The sequence below is a fragment of the Myzus persicae genome, unplaced genomic scaffold, assembly GCF_001856785.1.
Source record: "Myzus persicae strain clone G006 unplaced genomic scaffold, MPER_G0061.0, whole genome shotgun sequence".
Taxonomy (NCBI): domain Eukaryota; kingdom Metazoa; phylum Arthropoda; class Insecta; order Hemiptera; family Aphididae; genus Myzus; species Myzus persicae.
The window spans coordinates 118,895-142,409 of NW_019103908.1; the positions used below are offsets into that span (position 1 = coordinate 118,895).

Sequence of the window (23,515 nt, forward strand, 5' to 3'; positions counted from 1 at the left end):
AACCACAGCACGATGCGTGGGAAGCTGCAGGGAAGGCCCGTTTGCCGTGGTCGTATCGTTCCTATCTCAATATACAAGAATCACGCATACAACGAGTTTGCGTGCAGCGCACTCCAAAACTGTTATCTTAAAACAAAATGTACGGTAGGTAAATGTAGTATGTTTGTGACTCGTAGTATATAAGTACACTTGACCGATTTTGTTAAAATTTCAAACCATTTTTGGGGAACTCGGGTTTAATGGTATCGATGCGGATTGAGATTACGATAAGTCCACTGGAAGAAAAAAAAACGCCAGCTAGATATTGAATGACGACTAATCATTGAACTCGGATTTTGAATCGTACAGGTAGAGTTGGTATTTTCAACGGGCAACGGATATAGTGCACGGGATAATGAATTACAATATTTTTATTGTTATTATTATTATTATCATCGTTATTATTGTACGACAGACTGTCCTCAGCGAGCAGGCCCAAGTGGCCAGAGTGGCGACCGCGGCGGGCGGCTCCCTTAGACCGTATAATATTCGGATACGTTTGAAAACCACATAATATTGTGCGCCGCTCGCCGCCGCCTCCTACCAGCGCTGCCACCCGAACACGGTTACACAACGGAGGCGACGAGCACACGGCCGCCGAGCCCACGCTGACGCCATAATATCGTACCGGCGGACCGCGCGCGTTTCAATGTTAGCCAGCCGCACCGCAACCGCCGACGTCGAACGGTCGCTGTTCGTAAAATAATATTATATTTTGGATGGACGTTCGTGTCCCCCGCCGGACTGTTTCGAATAACGACAGTTAAGACGACTGTATAGTGTGAACGAGAAAAACGATCGACGGCAGTCGTAATTACCTATTATTACGCGCGAAATACACCGTTCGCGGGCTTACGCTTAATAATACCTATTAAAATAATACAACGATTCTACTATTATTGTTGTTATGATAAATGCTGAGGTCGAGGCGCGCGACGGATAAAACGTAACCGGCGAAATTAATTCGTACTACTCACGTGAGCTCGTCATCGTCGTAGCATAATTATTATAATAATATTATTATACTTTGGTGAAAAAATTAAACCCACTACGACGACAGTAATATTATGGTAAATATTTTCATCCACCTATATATTATAATATATCATCCTGTGCATAATATCTATTTATTTTTACGCTTTACATAATATATAAGTACACCTATTATATATTATTATTACTGCAGGTCATTATACATATTGTAGTCATATATAGATTAACTGTTTACACCAATTTTATATTAATAATTATATGGCCGCTGTATTATTATACCATTAATACTGCTATTTACTAATATAATATTATATATTTATATGGTACACGGTTTATGCCGCGAATCGTAATACAGATAGACGGTGTTATCCGTCGCATATTTCGTCGCATTTATGCTTTCCAGTGTTTCGATAGCGTCCCTAAAGGCCATAAACAGTGTGTGGACGTGTGGTCCGTGTTTCTTGTTATTCGCCAAATTGAATAATATTGTTTGGGCAAAACGATTTCACTGTAATATAATCATTAATAACCAATTTAAATAATCGCCTAACCCATGGCGGAAAAGTTTTGAATGTTCATCTGTTCGGTATATATTGTGCGGTAAGCCGTTGACCACATGGAATACGGGTAAATTAAAAATAATAATGATATGTTGTGTGGACTGAGTAAATATATATTGTTGGCCTTGTGGTCGTTTTCGACCAAAAACTTACCTTCCCTTTTAGGCAGATTCACTTTTTAACTAAATTAAAGAAAAGTGAACTCGACAAGTCAGAATTGAATACAATTTTTTAAAACTCAGAGCAAACCATACCTTCAAAATACGGGAATTTTTTGTTGAAAAAATAACGATATCAAAAACCAAAATCATATCCCCTTTACTAAAAAATAAAAATAATAAATTCTGTATAATATTCAAATATCAATATCTCAAAATTCTTTCACTTAAAACTTATTTATTTTGAAATAAATAAGCTTCTTGACCCAATACTATAATAATATATCTAATACTATAATATAATCTTAATGTTTTTTCATTATCATTATCATTTCTTAAGAACACCTGACAAATGAAATAATATATATTTTTTTAAATTATTTAATCCCAAATTAGGCTGATTTTTGTTAATTCGTACAAATTCTTCAATCATTAAATATTCGTACCTATGTATAAAATATATTATCCAAGTACCTACAATTATTTGCTTAATTAATTTTCCTGATCTCATAATATCATGATTACTATTGCACGCAACTTCGTAATATTTTAAATAGTATAATTTAATGCTTGTTTACTTTACAATAGGACTCAATCTGAACATAAAAAAATGGGGGAAAATATATCGTTTAACTGACTTTTGGACGTAATCGACGACCTTCGAATAAATATAATGGTAGGTTAGCATATGGTAATAATACGCAACATCAACTTACCTTTATTACGAGTGTACTAAACTATTCACTGTGAGAATGGGTAGGTACACTATCAGTACCTATATAAAGGAGCTCAAACACAAAAAATACATTTTTTTAATTTGAAAGAATATTCAATTCTAAAAATAATGGTATAGAGTATAGACTATAGGTTTAACATTTTTACTCATATTATTTAATAAGTTATGAGTTATGACAGAATGAATTTGAAGAAGAGGTTTGACGTCTTAATGTCGTACATCTTATACGTAATACGTGTAAAAGCTACTTGCTTCCCACATTAATTTACTTAAGTACCTTTAAAGTATATTTTTGAATTTTTGTTGTACGGATGTGATATGTTTTATGCTCTGAAGACGTTGTTGGAACCAGAATTAGTCTGGAGTGTTTAGTTTTTTTGAAATATTTAAAATCTTTTAAAAGAAATTGCTGTTGTTTTTGCTACGTATACCTACGCCTTGAAATGCAACAGTCGCTTATCGAGACATGGTGCAAATCAAACATCAAAAATTACATTTTTTAATAGGTAAATCATTGTGTAAATATATCGAGTCCAGCTCAATGACATCACCCGGTCATTCTTATATCTGCTTAAGTCATATTTTTTTTTACATTGAAATTCGACCAAATCATTTTTTATAGTTCTAACTTCAGATAATTTAATATTAAATAATAATTTGAAGAAAACATATTTTTGTGTTGTGTTTTTTTTTTTTGTTAGTTCCTTTAATATACTTTTAATATATTGTAAGTACCAATGCTATAATCCTAAACTTGGTCATTACTATTTGATAATATTATTTATTTACATTATTTTAGATTTTTTTTTTAATATGTCATATTGTCACTACTACATAATATTTTAATAATATTATTAATGTTTATCCATACTTACCATATTATATTATTACATTTCTGTTGTCATTCAATATTAAAATAACACATCGACAGGATCGTGTTTAATATTGAAATATTTTAAATAAAGATTTGCAGATTATTAAAGTAATAAATAATATAAAATAAATAGAACCACCCAAAAATAAAAATATTAAACACTAATTATTTTAAGTTATTAACTTTCAATTGCAATACTTGATAATTTTATTAAAGTATTAACATATACTTTTACTCAAATACGTAGGTACTTGACAACCCACTGAGCACGTGTATGTGGTTGAGTAATGTCACATTACCTACTGTGCGTACATACATGTACAGTGTACACGTATTATTAATTATTATTAGTATAGTAATAGTAACTATTAGAGTAGTAGTAGTAGTAGTAGTAGTAGTAGTAGTAGTAGTAGTAGTAGTAGTAGTAATAGTAGTAGTAGTAGTAGTAGTAGCAATATTATCGTATATTATAATATAGTGATGTAACTGCTTAACAGTCGTAATCGAACGGAGAGAAAAAAAATATTAATAACTACAACTACAGTACCTATAGTGATAGTATGATAAATATAAGACGTTGCACAATAATTTTCAAGAGACGAGTTGTGATGGAGTGCACTCTTCGATTGAACGATCAGTTATACGTGTTGTGTTGGTGTTTCACGTAGACTGTAGTATAATATAGCTGCGTCTAATATATTAATATGATTTTTTGACTATCGTAAAATATATATTATATTAAAAGTTACTTTTTTCGTTCCGCTCTCCGTCTTTTGGTCTTCACAACACCCGAGTGGTCGTTTTTCGCAGTACATATACACAAGATACCTATCCTAGCTTAACTTAAATTAATTTGTATAACAATATATTATCATACCGCAGCAGCGGTCACTGCTAACAATACGCGTTTTCGTTCATTTTCTCCGATTCCGTGATTTATGGCATTTAACAAGTCGCGCGCGTACAAGCACAAGGTGCTATTGGAAAGTTCTTCCGATGACATAGACTTTTCGGTGAGTATTTCGTATTTTCGTCCTACAAATGGACCTGCACTGTATAATAAGACGCAGCTATACAATTATTAATACAACACAATATAATATTGTGTATTTACGTTTAGGACCTTTCGACAATTGAGATTTTATTATTTTAGTATAAAGTATAATTATTATTATAGAAATAGGTAAATCTTGCGCACAAGTACGTGTGTGCGCTTTCGCGCATTTTATATTATATAATACTTTAAGGCTGTTTTCGTTAATTAATTATAATTTCTATACATAGTGGCTAGTAAAACGTGTCCTCTCGCCCTTAATTCTATTTGCTAGTAACATTTTTTTGCGGTGTCCATTACGATATAATATATATATATATTATAGGTAACCTATAAGTATATTATGTCGTGTGTACGTTCTGCCTATATATTGATTGAAACCATATATTACAGCGGTAGTTGATGAACCGTAATACAACAAATGGTTATAATCTTAAGCCAAAGTTCCAAAACTTTCGTGTATATATTGTTTTGCCATCAATAATGACACGCACCAACTTCCTGTGTTCAAAAATATTGTACCTACTTTTGTAAAAGTACATTTTTTAAAATCCATAATTGAATCTTTACATCATATTATTATATATTCATTTAATTTGTATTATATTTTCTACACCTATAATTAATTCAAATAAATTATGTCCGCTTGACAAAGATAAAAATTAAAAACTAATATTCAGAAAAATATTGACGTCACAATTGCTTGCTCTATACAGATCATGAAAACAAATTTGATTATTATTATTATTTATTACTTAATAGTTGATAGTAGGTATTATAATTAATAGTAATAAATTATTATTTATATTACATATTTATATGCATGCATAATATTAAAATATTGTAATCCTGTTTATGTTTTTTTTTAAAGCACATAATATAAATCCATTGAAAATACGATTCAAAAATTGAACCTTTAAAAATTAAAATATATTAAATATGTATATCGTATATATTTATTTGGGATCTAGTTATATAAGAATAATATTACATAATTGCTTAATACTGTTGAATATTTATTAATTATAAGTTGACATTTATAAAATAAGAAGTGACATACTGACATGACGTTAGGTTCTTCGTTAGATCTTTGCGGAGACGAGTATATGATTATTTATATATAATGTAAATTAAATATAAATTATACATATATATATATATATATATAATATTGTTTTTTCAAGAATATTATTGGTGTGATAAAATATATATATATCATAAAAACAAATCGAAAGTATACGCACTAGTGCATTTATTAAATTATCGAAGGCGTGGGGAAAAAAGATCGATACGTTTTACGAGATGTAATAGACGTAACAGGAAAACTCATTCCTTAAGTGGAGAACCTATATAAAAAATTAAAAACTACATTTAATATTAAAAACGAGAAAACACATGTGAATTCAAACTCTTGTTTTGCATACATTATTGTTTTATTACATAATAACCACTATTGCATTTACTTCGCTAGGAGGACTACGCATAGACTAGTAGACTGCCCATTTTTCTTATGAAATTCATGCAATTTATTTCCATAGAATATGAATATTTTATACTTCAGATGTTTGTTGATTATTTTTCCAAATACTTATTTTTATAAGTATATAATTTAATAATGTATTTGTTTTATGTGAGCATATCGAAGAACCATAATCTCATTTAAATTCGTTTTAAATAATAGAACACCTGCCAACTTCAGACCTATTATTATAATATTATTACTATTATATTACTGACTAGTGACTATCTACCTATACTGAGAAGTAAATAAATAGATAAACTTCATTATTTTCTTATGTTATAAAACAAAATAACTTAAATACTAACATTATTAAGAACAAATTGAATTAATGATGTACCTTCGAATTTATTTGCTGAATAAGAATTTTGTACATATTTTATTTATTATTTCGTTCATGTAGGTTAAAGTGTAAGACTTTTTTTGGACATTTTCGGAAGGTCTGAGACTTTATTTTTTGAACTTAATATGGTTAGGTACCTTCAATATAACTATGATATAATGTACACAGACATAGCGCTTATTGCATATGAGTGCAATTTAAAGGTTAATAGTTTATTTGTTTTTTGGACTTTTAGGTATAGATTTATTATGATGGTAGTATGTATAGGTACAAAAATATATTCACGCGTGCACATCAATAAGGCGTGCATCATGGCTCATATTATCTATGATTATGAATTAATTATCTCTATAATTTATTTATTACTGAATCTGAGCATCGTATTTTGAAACTTTTCTAGTGTTGTATTTATAGCTTCTTTGCAATAGCATATTTTATAACATATTTAGGTCATCATTTTAGTGGTCCGAGAAATAAGTAGGTACCTTCAATACCGAAAGTAAACTATCTATAACTACGTTAATAACCGCTATAGATAACAATGACATTATTATGATTAATATTTAATGCAAATCTAATTAGGTAGATATATAGGTATATATACAACGGGCGATTAAGCACTTTGTGTTTTGTGTCTTTCGCTATCATAAATCATTGGGTATCGACGGTATCGCAATGGTTTTGAATTCTAATCCATATAATCTATGAAATGCTAAAATGTTAAATAGCAGTAATTTATCAATTTATCATAGTATACAAATACTGAAATATACAACTGCGTTTTAAATAATGATAATACCTGTAATAATGGATGATTTAATCGAAAGGCAAAATCATAATATTCATAATTCGAATTCAAAGCGATGATGGTCACCTGCTTTATTATTTTATAAGTTTTAATTACTTGTAAAATGTTAACATAAATAAAATATTCGCAAAACAACTGCCCATTAACGTGCACCTATCTATATTTTGATAATATCGTAGATAAATGGTTTCATATCAAGGTCATAAAATATGAATATTATTATGTGTATCAACATTGAATGATAAATCATCGTTTATATAGTCCTCAACCAAAATATAATCAATCTACTAGAATTGTAACAAATCGTTAATGAAACTCGTACCCGATAAAACGGTTTGCAATGCATATACCGTAGGTGTTACGTATAGGTTAAAGTAAAGATGAAAATAAACGACACAAATTTATCATAGTAAATTATATTTAAATAAAAATATTCGACATCATGATATACAGGTGACTAACTAATTACCAAAAATGCTCAAACCCCATTTTTCCTTTAATAATTAACTAATTAAAATTCTGATTCTTGGGATTTTTAAATACTTAAGTGTATACCTAACCTACTTAAAGTTCATATTTTCAAATTCTTGAGATTTTTTGAGATGTATCCTCTATAGCGATACAAACTTCTGTTTTTAAAATTAAAATACCTCTTATTTTCTTAATTACTGCGTTATTAAAGAAATAAGGGGTGAACACAATGCTTGTTGCATCACCCTATATATTAGATAATATTATTATGTTAACCATGAGCTGTTTTTGTTATGTTTTCCTCACAGTCGAGAAATTCATCATTGGCGCCTACAGAATACCTGTTCAAGATTTTAGTCATCGGTGAACTTGGCACCGGTAAGACTTCCATAATCAAACGTTACGTGCACAAATTCTTCTCTCAACACTACCGCGCGACGATCGGTGTAGATTTTGCGTTGAAATCACTAGAATGGGATTCGAACACCGTCATCCGGCTACAACTATGGGACATTGCTGGTGAGCATAATAATACCTATGTTAATAAAAATTATTTTTGTTTTGGGCAAGCGTATGACATCATGTGTTTCCCATAAGATTAATAAAAAAAAACGTAAAAATATCCGGAACGGTTGGCCTGGACTACCACGTATTATTATATATACCTATTTTTTATGTACCTCAAAGTTCAACTCTAACAACTACTCCTTTTTACGTTCCTCGTGCGACCACGAATCTTTAGTTAAACGATCTACTAAGACGATTAATTGCAGATAAACGCCAATGTAGACCTACACATTTTTAATTTATATTTTTAAACCTAAATTATTTTTTTTTCTTTCTCTTTTTCTTTTAATTGTGATTAAAATCGTTAAAAAATATAAAACACATAGTTTATTTCGCACTACAATATTTGTTACAGCAGGTTTGAGTTATTAATCGAGTTATTAATATAACTGAGCATGTTATAATGAGCATGTACGTATTTAAATATTAAATCAATGTAATTACAAATTATACATAGCCACATAGATACCTAAAAAGGGCTGAACCTTTGAAAAATAAATACATTTTGGGAGGAAAACTGTTGGTTACCTGCGGTGGTGCAAATTACAAACTCTCCAACTGTATTATATCTATTCTACAGATTATCGTCTATACCAGTTGCACACCGGTTGAGAACCACTGGTCTATTGCCCTATTGGTCTATACATTATGTGTTTAATGCTTTCTTATATTATAAATTATAAGTTATAACACATATATAGGTATTGTATTATAACTGTCTACCCCCCCCCCCCTTATGGGTAGTGAATTCGTTATTACTTTTTTAGAGGAAATAAAATCTTAAATATTACAAGAAAATATTAAATATTTTGATGTTTTTATCTACAACTAGCTATTTATTTGGATAATGTAATTTTTATGACCAGTTTAGCTAACTTGACAGTTGTAATTACCTATATTATAAGCATTACTTAACATTTTTTTAAAATAATTAATGTAAAGACTATATGTTGATGTTTAACTATAGTTTTATAAAAATTTTTTTTTTGCAAGATAAACATCAGTTTACTTTAATTTTTCAATTTTCAAATATTTAATTTAATCGTGATGCTTTGAAAGTTGTATAGTTATATAAATTCGATAATATTTTAGCCTATTTATAGTACCTACGTAGTTGTATCGTTTTAAAGTTATTTCTTTATTATTTGACAAATATGTAGGTATTCATATAAAATCTTGTTCCTAAAAAAGGAAAATCGTTCTCAATTTTGTTTTCTATTTTAAAAAATGTTTTTTCCAATAATTTAAAAGTTTGTAAGACCGATTGTCCCAATCATCGAAAATTTTATTTAGCTATAATTTATTGCGAATTGTATGTACGAATTACAGGTCAGGAACGATTCGGGAACATGACCCGGGTGTATTATAAAGACGCACTAGGAGCATTCGTAGTTTTCGACGTCACTCGACCAGCTACTTTTGAGGCAGTGGCCAAGTGGAAACAAGACTTGGACGCAAAGGTCTCGTTGGAAGACGGATCACCGATACCATGCGTCTTACTTGCAAATAAAGTAAATATATTAATTTAATAATGTATATTCAAATTGTAAATATGGGTACCTACTACCTACTTAAGCATTTCAAAATGTACGATAGAAAAAATCCTTCAATTTTCAACTTCAATGTCTTTTCTGATAGGTACTTGTAAGGGGAGGATTGTTTACTTTTCTCAATAATTGGAAAAAAGGGGAATTTTTACACGTAATCTGCAGTTTTTTAGAAAAGTCGATTTCCACTTATTTTTAGTAATTCAAAAACGAATATTTCAATTCTTTTTAAGCTATTTCTGTTGACATTTTCAATTTTTTTTAGTTTATTTTCCTTAACCATCGATAAAATATGTTCGTTCTGTCAAAAAGCTTGACAATTTAATACAAAGTTCCGCATAAATTTGTATTACTGGAATTAAAAAAAAAATTGAGGGTCATTCCACAAATATTTCTATGAGCGTCTGCAATTTAAATGTGGTCGGCTCCCATTTTGCCGCTGTTTAATTTCACCGAATTAATTTTATCGCCGTCCCATTTAGTCTAATTTATTTTTCCCGTAACTTAATAGAACTTATAAACTACGAATTACGTACTCATTAATTAAGTTTATGTATTTGTATTTATTTGAAATTGCCTACACCATTATTAGGTACATTTTATTAAGTCATAAATTCGATAATTGCATAATATAATAATACAAAAATAAAATAGTAATCATATAATATATAATAAAAGTTTTTTTTTAATTAGTTATAACTATTCGTTATGTTTAATTAAATTATTAATATTGTCTAAATAATCAATCTATTTCATCTGTGGATGATAGCCTGTCACTCTCCCCTTAAGACAGTAAATTCTTTGTTTGAGTTTAACATATTTATTGTAAATCTTTTTAACTTGTTTTCCGCGTATTAGAGGAGTTTCATGAGGAATTCATCAAGCAATAACTTCAGAATTCAGTTAGTATAATACTAAGATGTTTCAAATGATAAATATTTCACTTTGTCTATTTGCCGCTTTACGAATTATAAGTTCACCGCCATGTTTTAAAACAAAAATATTTTGAGAATTATGCTGCGAAATGGGATTAATTTGGCAGCGAAACGAAACGGAGGTAAAACGGGATACGACCTTAAATGTTAATTACTGCAAGATATTCACAGGTTTTTTCACAACAATTTCTCAATAATTGATTTTAGTTTTTTTGTCGCAATCAAAAAAGTATTAATCGTGGAAAATTGAAACATTCCACTGGTACCTACTTAAATTTCTCTATGAAATTAGCAAAATATTTATAGAATCAATTTAAGCTCAATATGTTTAGGCTAACAAACTAATTTCGCTACAATCATTGTTTTTTGGACGCAATTATTTATCAATTTATCATTGAATTAAAATTTAACAATAATACATTTTGGTGACTTACAAGTTACTCAATGACGAAGTACACTCGATAGTCGATATCAAGTGGTTATACTGAACAAGAGAGCGGTTACCTACTTTTTGCCTTTTAATTTTTTTTTACATATTAAATCATGTCCGGCATATTGTGTTATTCAACACATATTTAACTATTATATTTGTATTTCTTTTAATTTGTTATCGTTTCAGATAAGCTTCGGGTGTTATAACCTATGGGTTAATGTGTCTAGTTATAGGTGCACTTAAACATTTCACCCAAGCACTTATGTTGGATTACATAAAAAATTTATTAATATTTAATGTTTCTCTAAAATGTAATGGAACAATTATAATGGGCACTAAATCATGTTCTAAGGACCATTAGCCATTAGCATTGATTCATTTAGCATTTGTTTAGTCATTATTTGTAAAAACCGCCATTAAAATGTTAGGTATTGATTTAGATTTTAGGTACCTTGTATGCGTCGTAATTTTGACCTAAAAAGTTGTGTAAGTCAGAAGAACATTGAAATTTTAATTTTTTTGTCATATAGGTACATCATATAATTATTGCGACTATTCGCTATTATGTTATTTATTTTGATTTTCACATAGAATACCTAATAATACAATCAAATGGATAGGTAGATAATGACTTATCTCAAAATTAATTGGATTCACATTATTTCAATATCAAAACCTCATTAGTAGATTGTAGAGCTATAGGTAGGAATTAAGAATATAAAGTACCAAACATGAACCTACCTAGTGATACGATTTGACGTGACACGGAATTATTGATGTACCTACCTATTCCTTGGTAGGCGCATAAAGCTATAAACTATGAATTATCCAAAAATCGAAAGTATGGAGTGAATACATAAAATATTCACAATAAATGTATTCAAAGAGACATTTTTCCATACTATATCTATTTAATATTTATTTATTTTTAAATTTTCTTTCGCTGTTTTGCAGTGCGATGAGACTAAAGAAGGCATGGTGAACAGTATTGCCAAAATGGACGAATTTTGCAAAGAAAATATGTTCACCGCTTGGTACGAGACGTCAGCTAAAGAAAACGTTCACATCGACGATGCGGCAAAGACACTCGTAACTCAGGTAAGTTAACCTAAGTTAACCTGATGTATCCTATCAATATTAAACTGTTTTACAAATTTTAATATCTACTAATAAATTCTAAAAATCTATAATATTCATAGTGCATAAATCTATATTAATATATATTTTGTTACCTACACAAAAACATACAGGTTATTAATTGTAATTATTAATGCACTCCTAACAACTGTTTGTGTGTTTATAGTTTATTAATATTATAATATTACATCATCACTTTAAAGCCAACGAAATTCTAAAAAAAAAGTTTTTTTTTATGTTTGATCGTCTAACTAACAGCTATACCCTGCTTGGTTGGTTAGTTAATTATCCTAATGACATTTTTTTTTTTTTGAGACGTAGAATATTTATACAACCCCTGGGATAGTGGGATATGACACAAACTAGGTAAGGTACCTAACTCTAATATCTACCTATATAACAAAAATAATGCAATATAATATAAATTACTTATCTATGCATATGTTTACAACTTAACTAACAGTCCCGCGAATTATTAAAGTTATAAAATTTAATTTGTTGGTCGATGGACGATGTCCATTAATATTCAGAATCAAACAATTTACGTACAGTATAGGTACTATTTTTACTACTAGGTATCGTCTTTAACTATTTTTACTACCTACTCTTATTGTATTCTTATACAAGGATATAATATACCAATACAAGATTAAGATAATACACTTACACAGTTATACATGCAACATGTAGTCTATTTACAATTCATATAGAAATCTATTATTATAAATCTGAAATGTTAACAGTAAAGTAAATCTCATTTATAGGCAATTCAAACATTTAGGTGGATGTTATTTGAAAACATTTTTTAATACCTAGGTACAACCAAACAAAAACATATTAATCACGTCGTAAGATGATATTAAAAAAAATAATGATCTTTATTCTTTCATTCTTTCATTCTTTCTAACAAATTTACAATTAAAAATTATGATACTTATACTACTATACTAGGTACACTAAAATAATGAGTACCTACCTATATATACACTATACTATAGTATATTGTTGGTCGAGCTAATAATTGAGCCCACAGCCCAGTAGATTATTTTAATGTGCCCCAAAAATACATTAAAACTTTTAAAAAAATTGAACTGTCTTTACTCTTTAATACATTGCATTATAATAATTTAATTTTCAATTAAAAGATAATTCGTTACTTTAAATCATAGGTTCCCAACCTAGCTATGGTCCGCGAGACATTGTCAGGTGGTCCGCGGGCCATACTTACAAAATGTAAAAAATATTTTAATAATTTCATTTTCCTTTGAGGCATAACACTAATTACCTATTGACAATCGTGTATAATACGTCGTTTATTTATAAATTTATATTACATAGTGAAACCCATGTTATTAAAAGCCTCTTATCCATATAATAATAATCAAAATTCTAAAATATGTGAAAAAAAATTGATTCTTATTTGTAAGTAAAATAAGGTATACAATTGAGGTGGTCCATGACGTATCAAAAGTTCTCATAGTGGTCCGTAGTACCAAAAAGGTTGGAAACCACTGCTTTAAATTATTCAGGCTGCACAGACTCCATGCTAGTCACATTCATATAACTATACTCCGCGCCACGAGAAAAGGAACCCGTGTCCCGAAAAATTGCAACCGACTCCACGCATCCCCACTTATTTGACATATCGTCGTCTAGTTACCTAGCCTAGTAACGCTAGCTGCCGTCATTCTGCATGCGCGAAACGGGTTCCTTCTCTCGTGGCGCGGAGTATAGTATATTATACAAGATAAATTAAAATTTGTACATTTTTTATAATTTTTTTTATATGACATTCCTATAATAGTTATTATTTATTTTGAAAAGTATTAATACCTATTATCCATATTCTATCGATAATCAATAACCCAACAAAAACATAATATGTCAATGCTGGCATACCACAGAGTAGGTAGGCTCAACAGTCAACCCTGCCTGTCCTGTCAACTTGCTTATGTCTAAATTATTATGTAAATAAATTTACAATTAGATACCTACTAATGTTTTATATTTTAATTTGATAAAACATTTTTAAAACCATATTATATTTATTTCAGATTTTGAAGTACACTGCTCAATATAAACCAACATACTTAAAATCGAAGGGTCAAATAATATTAAACAACACCCCTAACGATACTCAAAAAGGTTGCTCCTGTTGATTAAAATTGGATGAAGTAATTTAATCATTGTTTATTCGCTTACCTATATTATTATATACCATAGTACAAATTGTTTTTTCTCAATATATTATGTCAATTATTATTAATGTTAGTGCCTCAATAATATTTTTAACTCTAGGCACCTATTTCAATATTATTTTGTAAGTAGTAAGCAAATGAAATGCTACTTATAGGAATTACACAATAGTTGGATAAAAATTTAATAATCATGAAGTCAATATATAGTTTCAAACTAAAAAACTCTACAGGTACTATAATACTTAAATGTTTGCATAGTATTTTGACCTAATAATTTTTGATGTGATATTAGGTGTGTACCTACATATAGTGTATATTTTTACCTACTACTTGTATTGTAAATACCTATGGTAAAATTAAAACAAATTTTTATTTCTTAGCTCTACTGTTTGTTTTTATTCAATATGTAATGTAAGTGCCTTAATTAACCAAATTTATCGTTTAAAATGTGTATTGGTATGTATATGTGTACGTTTTGAGTATATTTTATGTAAATTATTAAATAATTTTATAACCTAGGTACCTAGGTGTAAAAATATATAAATGAGCTATAAAATGTTGGATATCTAATTAAATGTTATTCTATATTGTTGACATGTGAAAATAAATTTAAATATAGTCTTTTGTCTTAAACAATACCGATGTTGCGTTTCTTAATATGGTTATAATAAATGTTTTCCTAATTTCCAAATCGAATAGAGATAAATAACTTACATGGACTCTGGGACATTGGGATATAAAATGAAACAAGGAGTCATAAGTGGAAGCAAAAAATGCAATAAACAACCCTAATAGTGAAATACATTCCTTTTCATCACTTGTAACTTGTAAGTTCTGGACAAACAAATAAATACTGAATGGGTATATGATACACAGAAAACAAAGTAAGAGAAAAAAACTTTCCATTGAACCCTGGCTCAAATAAATACATTTAAATAGAAAATAAGAAGTAGTTCTTAACAGACTAAGAATTGGTCCCACTAAATTCTCAAGCGGACACCTTATGAAACATTCAAACTGTCCTTTAGCCCAACATTCAACTCCACCAAGCACTTGATCCACTGTCCAAATTTCATCAAGTCTGAAATTAATTCAAAACCCAGGGCAAGTTACAAAGCAATTTGTCCAGTGTCAGATACAAAAACATAATTCCCTATCTTACAAAAATAAAAATGTATCACTCAATAAATGTTAATATAAATAGTTACGTTAAGATAACAATCTTTGTAGTCAATGCTCTAAACAATAAAAAATGGATAAATCATTATGAAAAAATTAAGTTTGTCTTATTTTATATTATATATTATTAATAGGCACTAGGTATCTAATAAGACATTTATCAGTACCCTACATAAAATATTTAATTATAATCATTAGATTTGTTTTTATATTTTTTGACAATATATGTATCATATGATAACTTATTTTACTAACAGAAGAAACAAATGAGAATATTACTTAACTATCAACTGATCACCAAAATTATGTCAATTACGTCTGAATCAAGCAAACATGTAAGATATCTTTTTAATTTACTTTACAATACTACTTATCACATTTATTATTTAAGGACATTAGAAGATATACTAATTGGCATTTAGAGCATCAAATGTTTGTGGAAAGTTATTGGCGAGAGTGCAGAAAAAAAATGTAAAATTAAATAAGTTAACAAGAATATTTACATTATATTTTATTGAAACTAAAGATAGTAGAAGATTACATAGAAATATAAAAACGGGAATATTACTAATCAGTCATTTATTACAAATTATTTTTTAGAAAAATAATATTATCATAGGATTAAAAAATACAAAACTAGTTACAAAAACTTCCTGATAAGCCAATTTAGTTTTTCAAGAGCCAGATTTATTGTTGATCTTAGATGTCCATGAAAACCCATTATTCCACAACAAGTATGTCAATACATAATTATTAACTATTTATATATTTTTGTTTTGATCAATTATTGAAATCATTCACTAAACAATTATCAACATACGAGAAACTATGAATCACCTGTGAAAAAAACCATATCAACACTATAAACATTATAATATATTGTACAAAATTCAAAAATAATACAAGTATTAATATTTTTCTGTTTCCTGCTGGATCATAGATTACATTTTAAATATATATATATTTCAAATAAGTGTTTATCTTTAAAATAATCACTAAGTATCAAAAGTCAGTTATTCTAAGTTAAAAAAATATGAGAAACTACCAACTTAAAATACTTTGCTAATTGTTATAAAAGTATCATATAATGTACTTATAATATCATAGAATTAGTATTTATAATCAATTATCAATTATATGTATGGACAATAAACTCTCAATATTAACATTATAATTGACTTTCTCAAATATTATACTTAGTTTTTAATTCAATCATCAAATAAAATACATTTTCAAAAATATAATGGAACAAATTAAGAATAACACCAGAGAGCTGAAAATTGAGTTGCGATTGTCATGATGCAATCGAAGGTTTTTAGACAGGACTACTCTAACTATTTTAACGCCTAAAATAAATTTAAGCCATGTACTCTATCGTATGTATGTATAAGTATAATTTATTTGCACGAGTTGTAAAAATATAACAATAATTAAAATGTGATATTTCTCCCAAAAGTAGAACACCTGAAAAAAGGAAAATTGGCTGAAAGAGTGCGAGACAATCAATGCTTACTTTGGCTCTCATACTATAATGTAATAATATATATTAATAAACCAGTACTTATGGGTTATCGAGACTATCATACGCCACATATGGATTATAGTGACTACTGCACGCCGTGTCCTACTCTTAACTTCTATTTTTTCCAGTGTCCAGTGTCATTACGATCGTGAAACAAATGAGACATTTTTAGTAGAAGTTCCTGATCGGTCTTCTGCTACTTTGATGTCCAAAATACATCAAAACATAGAAAAAGGGACGACAATTTATTCTGATTGCGGGCATAAAACTCAATACAAGATAATGGCTACCAGCATTTCACAGTGAATCATTCTTATCATTTTATGGATCCAAGTACACATACTCACACACAAAATATAGAGACTTTGGGCATTGGTGAAATGGAGAAACAAACATCATAGAGGTGCAGCAAGACACCATTAAAAATCCTACTTTGCAGAATATATGTGGAGGAATGCTCATAATGAAGACCAGTTCAACGTGTTACTAACCATACCTATTTTATACATTTTAATCTTATTTGTTTGTAATTATATTATTTGTATTATTATACTCTTACTTTTTTTGTAAACTATATATCACTATACTTATAAAGACATACATTGCAGCATGAGTTCAACATCAAGGTAGTCGCGATAACCCAAAAGTACCAAACCTATTATGGATAAGATGATGGGTCATAACAATATATGAATTTTACGTTTAAAGAACATCATACAATTAAAAGAAGTATATTAATATAACATTTTTATACTAAATGAAGTGATGTATAATTTATAATTTATGTTAAAGATTTATGCCAGATTGCAGAAGCAATACTAAATATAGGTAATATTAATAAATATTACTAAATCAATTAATTGTAAGCTAATGGTCCTTTAGACATGATTTAGTGGTCAGTGGTCATAATATTTTATTTCTAACATTGTTTAATAGCATATGAATAGTTACAAATCTAATATCTGTTGTTGTATTTATTTTTCAAACTTTTTTTCTATCGCATTGTATTGAAAAATCAACAAAAATATAAATTAAGGAATTGTAACTACTATAACTAGAAAATCTAAAAATCTATAATATTGTATAATTAATACATCATTTAAATTAATAGATAATAGAGGATATTTAGTGGAAAAGGAAGAAATTATTTGATAGACTTAAATTTATTTAGTTTGTAAATTAAGATTGATAATATGAGTTGTGGCTGCAGCATAAGATCGCTGATGCAATGTGCTTGGATTTCAAATGCCATTAATATATGAATGATATAAACTAATTGCATTAATCACTTGATACAGTACAAATAATTATAATATATACATTTTTCATACACAACAACTATATTATGTTAAACATTGATTTCATGACGTTACCTTTTTATATTGTAAATACAAGTTTGGATCACATTTAGCAGTACTATGTTGACCTTTGTCATGACATACAATATGTACGAGTTTAAGATTAACTGTTGTAAAGAGCAATTCATAGAAATAGTTCATATTTATTGAACGGTGAACTTCAGATGCCATTTTACTGGCTTCAAACAGTGCTGGTATTACAGTTCTAGATCTCTCCACCCTAATAATAAAAATAAAAATCAATCATTAACTATAAGTCTATAATTAAATATAAATTTAGTATTTTAAATTAGAAGTTAGTTTATATAACCGTTAAAGTATTATAAACTATACCAATGGTCTAAGTTCCAAGTAGAAAATATAATTCTACACTCTCTGTTTTGGTATGGATTGATCTTGTGACCAGTACCACGTTCATAAGAACAACTAGATTGATTCCATGCTCCCTCGCATTTAAACGTTCCAATCTCGTTGCACAAACCATTTGTATTTGATCTATCAAAATAATATCCATGATATTTGTTTTTTGTTAAAAGTTCACTGAATTGTTTAAATACTTCATCCAAGTACTTTCTGCACTTTGCATGTTTTATGTAAAATTCTGACTTAATCATATCAGATTTTGTTTTGTACATGTAACTTCGAATTCGTTCTTGGCATCGTTTGAACATGAATTCTTCTTTTGTTCTTGCCCTAGTTTCCAATCCTTAAAAATGTATACAGTTTTATAAATTATATACCCAATCTTATATTATATAGTTGATTATCAGTAACTTGAAGTAATGATTAACATTATTATAATTTAACGTAATAAATTCATAACATTTATTGACATAGAAAATTATTTTGTTGAGAGTTAACATTTTGAACAAAATTACGCCAGAGTTGAATGGTATGTAACAGTGTTAGGCGAGTACTGTTTTTAATTTTGGGTCAAGTTAAAAATATGAGTACCTACTAGATAAATGCTGAGTACTCGATCAACTATTTAAAATATTAAATTATTAAAGTAATAACATACCATTGTTATAAATTTAAACCACCAATCTCTCAGGAATTCTTATCAGAAATATTTGGGTTTTTTCAGTTACTTATAGTTTTAACATTTATTTCTCAATAAAATAGTGGAACAATACACGATTCTAGTTGAGTACTTGTACTTACGAGTACAACAATTTTTTTAGTCAAAATTAACTCAAATATTTTTCCAAAGTCGAGTACACGACCAAATTATAGTATATACCTAATATATAATATTATTTTTTATATGGCATAGATGATAGTTCTTATGCAGAAGTATTCCATTTGAATTTTTCTTCTCACAATACCAGTTGACTACTTTTAAGCTTATTGCAAAGAGACTGATGTTAGTTACTAGTTACTCTTTTTATACATTTATTTATAACAATAAATAATATAAGTATTTTTGTATGTATTAATTATAATGATAAACTTTATAATATTATATAAAATTTCATTATTTATTGTTAAATTTATAACTAAACATTTTTAGAATAATCATGACACTAATACTAGAGGGCTCTGTCTCTGTATGCTTCAATCACCATCTACCCTTGTGACATAGCACCTACGACCCAAGGGTCCCTTTGTATCTTGAAATATAATATATTATATCATTTAAAATATTGACATTACATGATTCATATAAAAAAAACATCAATTGTTTATAATATGTATGAGAAGTAAATATACAACATTTTTTTTATATAGGTAATAGAGGGGTAATCATTATAGTTACCTTGAAACCAATCAGGGTCTTTTAATCTTAGACTACTGATATTTTTTTTTTTATTACTTTCATCATCTACATCCAGAACTGAAGATAATATTCTTATTTTTTCTTTAATGTTTTCATCCATAAATGATTTTATTTTAATTGAAGTCTTTAATGTATTATTATTAACAGCTGCAAGCACATTATATATTAAATCAGCCCCTGAAAAAATAAAGATAATCAAATCAAATTTAAAAAATAGTTAAACTAATCAATACATATTCAATATTTGTCAATAACATTACAGAATAATAAAAACTTCTTTTTTGACATTTAAAAAATTTATTGTCTTAGGGAAATAGAGAAAACAGTTCTTTTTGGGAAAAATGGAATGGCCTAGTGAAAAAAAGTAAAAAATATATTTTTAAAGTTTATTAAAAAATATTTAAAGAACAATAGAATTCACAAAGAATAATATTAAATTTAGAATTTACATTTAATCTAAGAATAATTTGTACAAATAATATTATATTTTTGTAAGCTTTATGATAGTTAATTTATCCCTGAACTAAGAACTAAGAATACTGTTTATTAGTCAAAATTCAAATATTAACCACACTACAAAATATGATACTTAATCGCAAAAATGTTATAATGCTCACAATATTATTACAGTCAAATTTCGATAACTAAAATTGTTTCCTTATCCCTTTGTGTACTTATAAGTTATGTCTAAGGTATATAACTCGAAAAATACATAAATCAAATTTATTTTTATTTCCCTTGAGATTCGAATTATCAAATTATATTTATTATTTTAAATATATATATATTGCATCTAAAATAACAAGTACCTATTTTATGACATATAATATATTTATCAATGCAATTTTTATTTTAATATCTGTGAAAAGTAAGTAGATTATTTTCACAATTTTAGTGATCAGATGTATGTTTCAAAATGTATATACATAGATATATAATAGACATATATTCTAAACAGACATTATTATTAAATAAAATACAATAGTGTAGTACTGCTTTAATAAATTCATAATAAAAAATAATTAAAAATAAGCAGTCATCTGTTTGTTATGAAACACAATTACACTAAAGATTGTCACCTATTGTTTAGTGTTAAAAACATTACTATTCATTAGACATGCTTGGCCGGTTAATGTGATTAAAACTTTTGGTAATTAAATCTAGATATTTTATATTATTTGTTCTATAATAATACTACATTTAAAAGGAATGATTGTGCAAAAATAATAACTATATAAATTCATAAAAAATATTATAATATTAATATAACTTGATTTTGTAAGTTTCTAGTCATAATGCGTAGATTAATTTTAATATTATTTGCCATTTACTTGTCATCTGCATGGAGCTCCAGAATCAAAGAAGTATTTAGTTTAAAACAAATTTATTTTTCACACATCAATGAGACAACACTTAAAAATGAAACTAAACGTGAACCAGCTAACGTAATGCCACAAGCTTTGGAACGATGGCAGAATAAATTATTTTTGGTTACACCCAGATTCAAGCTTGATGTACCAGTAACGATATCATACATAAATATAACAAGTAAGATTATTAAATTAGCTAACAAAAGTATTATCATGTACATAAAAAAAAAATTATTTATCATTATTTAGATATGGAAAGTTATAAGAATAACACACCTATATTAATTCCATACCCTGATTGGAAAATGAATGAAATATCTGAACATAATTTTAAGTCAGTAGTCAAAGTAAGAGCTGATGTTTGCGACCGCTTATGGATATTAGATAATGGAAAGATAAACAACAAACAAGAAAGTATTCCTGTTATACATGTGTACGACTTAAAAAATGATATGCATTTGAGAACATTTGATCTCGGAAGTTTATCAACTATAAATTCAGATATCACCAACATGGAAGTAGATGTAACATCTTCAACTTGTGAAGATGCATACGCATATATACCAGATAGTGAAACTTATAGATTATTGGTTTATAGTTGGAGAACTAATGAGTCAAATTCAATATCACACAATTATTTTCATTTTGATCCTCTCTGTGGCGATATAGACTTGGGCGAAGTTCACTTTCAATCTCAAAAAGGTTTATATGGAATAGCTTTATCACCAACAGCAAGAGATGGTTTTAGAACTATTTACTTTCATAGTGTTGCCAGTACAATGGGTTTTGAAGTTAGTTCGAGAATAATACATAGTGGAAATTACGACAAGAATTTAAATGTATATGACTTTAAAGTGATGGGAAATAGAGGTACTAATAAACAAGCTACATCATCATCGTTTGACATGGAAACTGGTGTTTTATTTTATGGGCTTCTTTTAAAAAATGTTCTCGGTTGTTGGAATTCTTATAGGTAATTTAATGAATATATTAATTATTTACATAATGTATGATTCAATAATTATAAATAATTACAGTGGAGAAGAATATAATGAATTAACTCAAGGTGTAATAAGTTTGGACAATAGTATTGATATGTATCCAGCTGACGTCAGAGTTGATCGAACAGGAAATCTTTGGGTATTATCAAATTCATTTCAAATATACAATAAAAAGAATTACGATCAGAACCTAATCAATGTCAAAATATATATGACTCCAGTTCGACAAGTGATCAAAGGATCAATTTGTGATGAAATGTAATCAACTGTAAATACTAAATAGATACCTGTTTCAAATGTTTCTCCATTTAACCGAAATATAAATAACGTCTGTGCTGGTAGTTGTTGAAAATAGTCTTCATCATCTATTACTGTACCATCAAGAACCATCATAGTCACATTTAAATGGTCTAACTATAAAATTATAAAATAAAACAAAACATCAATATTTATGTAATTAGGTTAGTGGTTAATAACTTGGTTTTAAATTGGTATTATATATATTTATTTGATGATTCAACTTTATAACATTAAATAATATTTACATTTATAAATTGATACGTGCAAACATAAGCAAAGCATGTATCGACACAATGATCTTACATACAAATGTAAAATACACAGGTTTAATTGTTTACCTTTAATTTCTGACATCCTTTAGTAAAAACATCTTTTAATGAATTGCCGGCAATACCATATCTTATATCTTGTGCACAATTAGTGATCTTATAGCCTTTCATATTTATTAATACTCTGATAACTAATTAAGTTATTACCTATTTAAACATAAAAAAGGAACATAAATTATAAGTATTTAATATAACTAAATTGTACTTACTATACTGAACTCAATATTAATATTTGATAATATATTATTATGGATTCATAAGTATCACAGCATGATAAAATATATCTATTTTATCATGCAACAAA

General features: G+C 27.9%; 3 protein-coding genes across 6 annotated transcripts; 2 read left to right on the forward strand and 1 right to left on the reverse strand.

The window, feature by feature from the left end:
- Positions 1-679: 679 nt before the first annotated feature.
- Positions 680-14,751, forward strand: LOC111036157 (ras-related protein Rab-38-like). 2 transcript variants are annotated; one of them, XM_022318081.1, is made up of 5 exons: positions 680-1,109; positions 7,864-8,074; positions 9,452-9,633; positions 11,992-12,135; positions 14,229-14,751. In XM_022318081.1, exons 1-5 carry the CDS (start codon positions 1,107-1,109, stop codon positions 14,331-14,333), a joined length of 645 nt encoding a protein of 214 aa, XP_022173773.1. In that variant the 5' UTR covers positions 680-1,106; the 3' UTR covers positions 14,334-14,751. The 2 variants fall into 2 exon arrangements, with proteins under 2 accessions (XP_022173773.1, XP_022173772.1); XM_022318080.1 differs by lacking the exon at positions 680-1,109 and adding an exon at positions 3,975-4,373.
- Positions 14,752-16,049: 1,298 nt separating this feature from the next.
- Positions 16,050-23,472, reverse strand: LOC111036159 (DNA fragmentation factor subunit beta). Of its 2 annotated transcripts, XM_022318085.1 has the most exons (8): positions 23,421-23,472; positions 23,221-23,358; positions 22,870-22,996; positions 20,191-20,388; positions 19,002-19,137; positions 18,765-18,926; positions 18,447-18,651; positions 16,050-16,388 (listed from the first exon to the last, which is right to left on the reverse strand). In XM_022318085.1, exons 2-8 carry the CDS (start codon positions 23,320-23,322, stop codon positions 16,332-16,334), a joined length of 987 nt encoding a protein of 328 aa, XP_022173777.1. In that variant the 5' UTR covers positions 23,323-23,358; positions 23,421-23,472; the 3' UTR covers positions 16,050-16,331. The 2 variants fall into 2 exon arrangements, with proteins under 2 accessions (XP_022173777.1, XP_022173776.1); XM_022318084.1 differs by having other exon boundaries at positions 18,765-19,137.
- On the forward strand, positions 21,221-22,954 carry LOC111036158 (protein yellow-like). 2 transcript variants are annotated; one of them, XM_022318082.1, is made up of 3 exons: positions 21,221-21,759; positions 21,831-22,554; positions 22,619-22,863. In XM_022318082.1, the coding sequence occupies exons 1-3, from the start codon at positions 21,507-21,509 to the stop codon at positions 22,842-22,844; spliced, it is 1,203 nt and encodes a 400-aa protein (XP_022173774.1). In that variant the 5' UTR covers positions 21,221-21,506; the 3' UTR covers positions 22,845-22,863. The 2 variants fall into 2 exon arrangements, with proteins under 2 accessions (XP_022173774.1, XP_022173775.1); XM_022318083.1 differs by lacking the exons at positions 21,831-22,554; positions 22,619-22,863 and adding an exon at positions 22,870-22,954 and having other exon boundaries at positions 21,228-21,737.
- Positions 23,473-23,515: the final 43 nt, after the last annotated feature.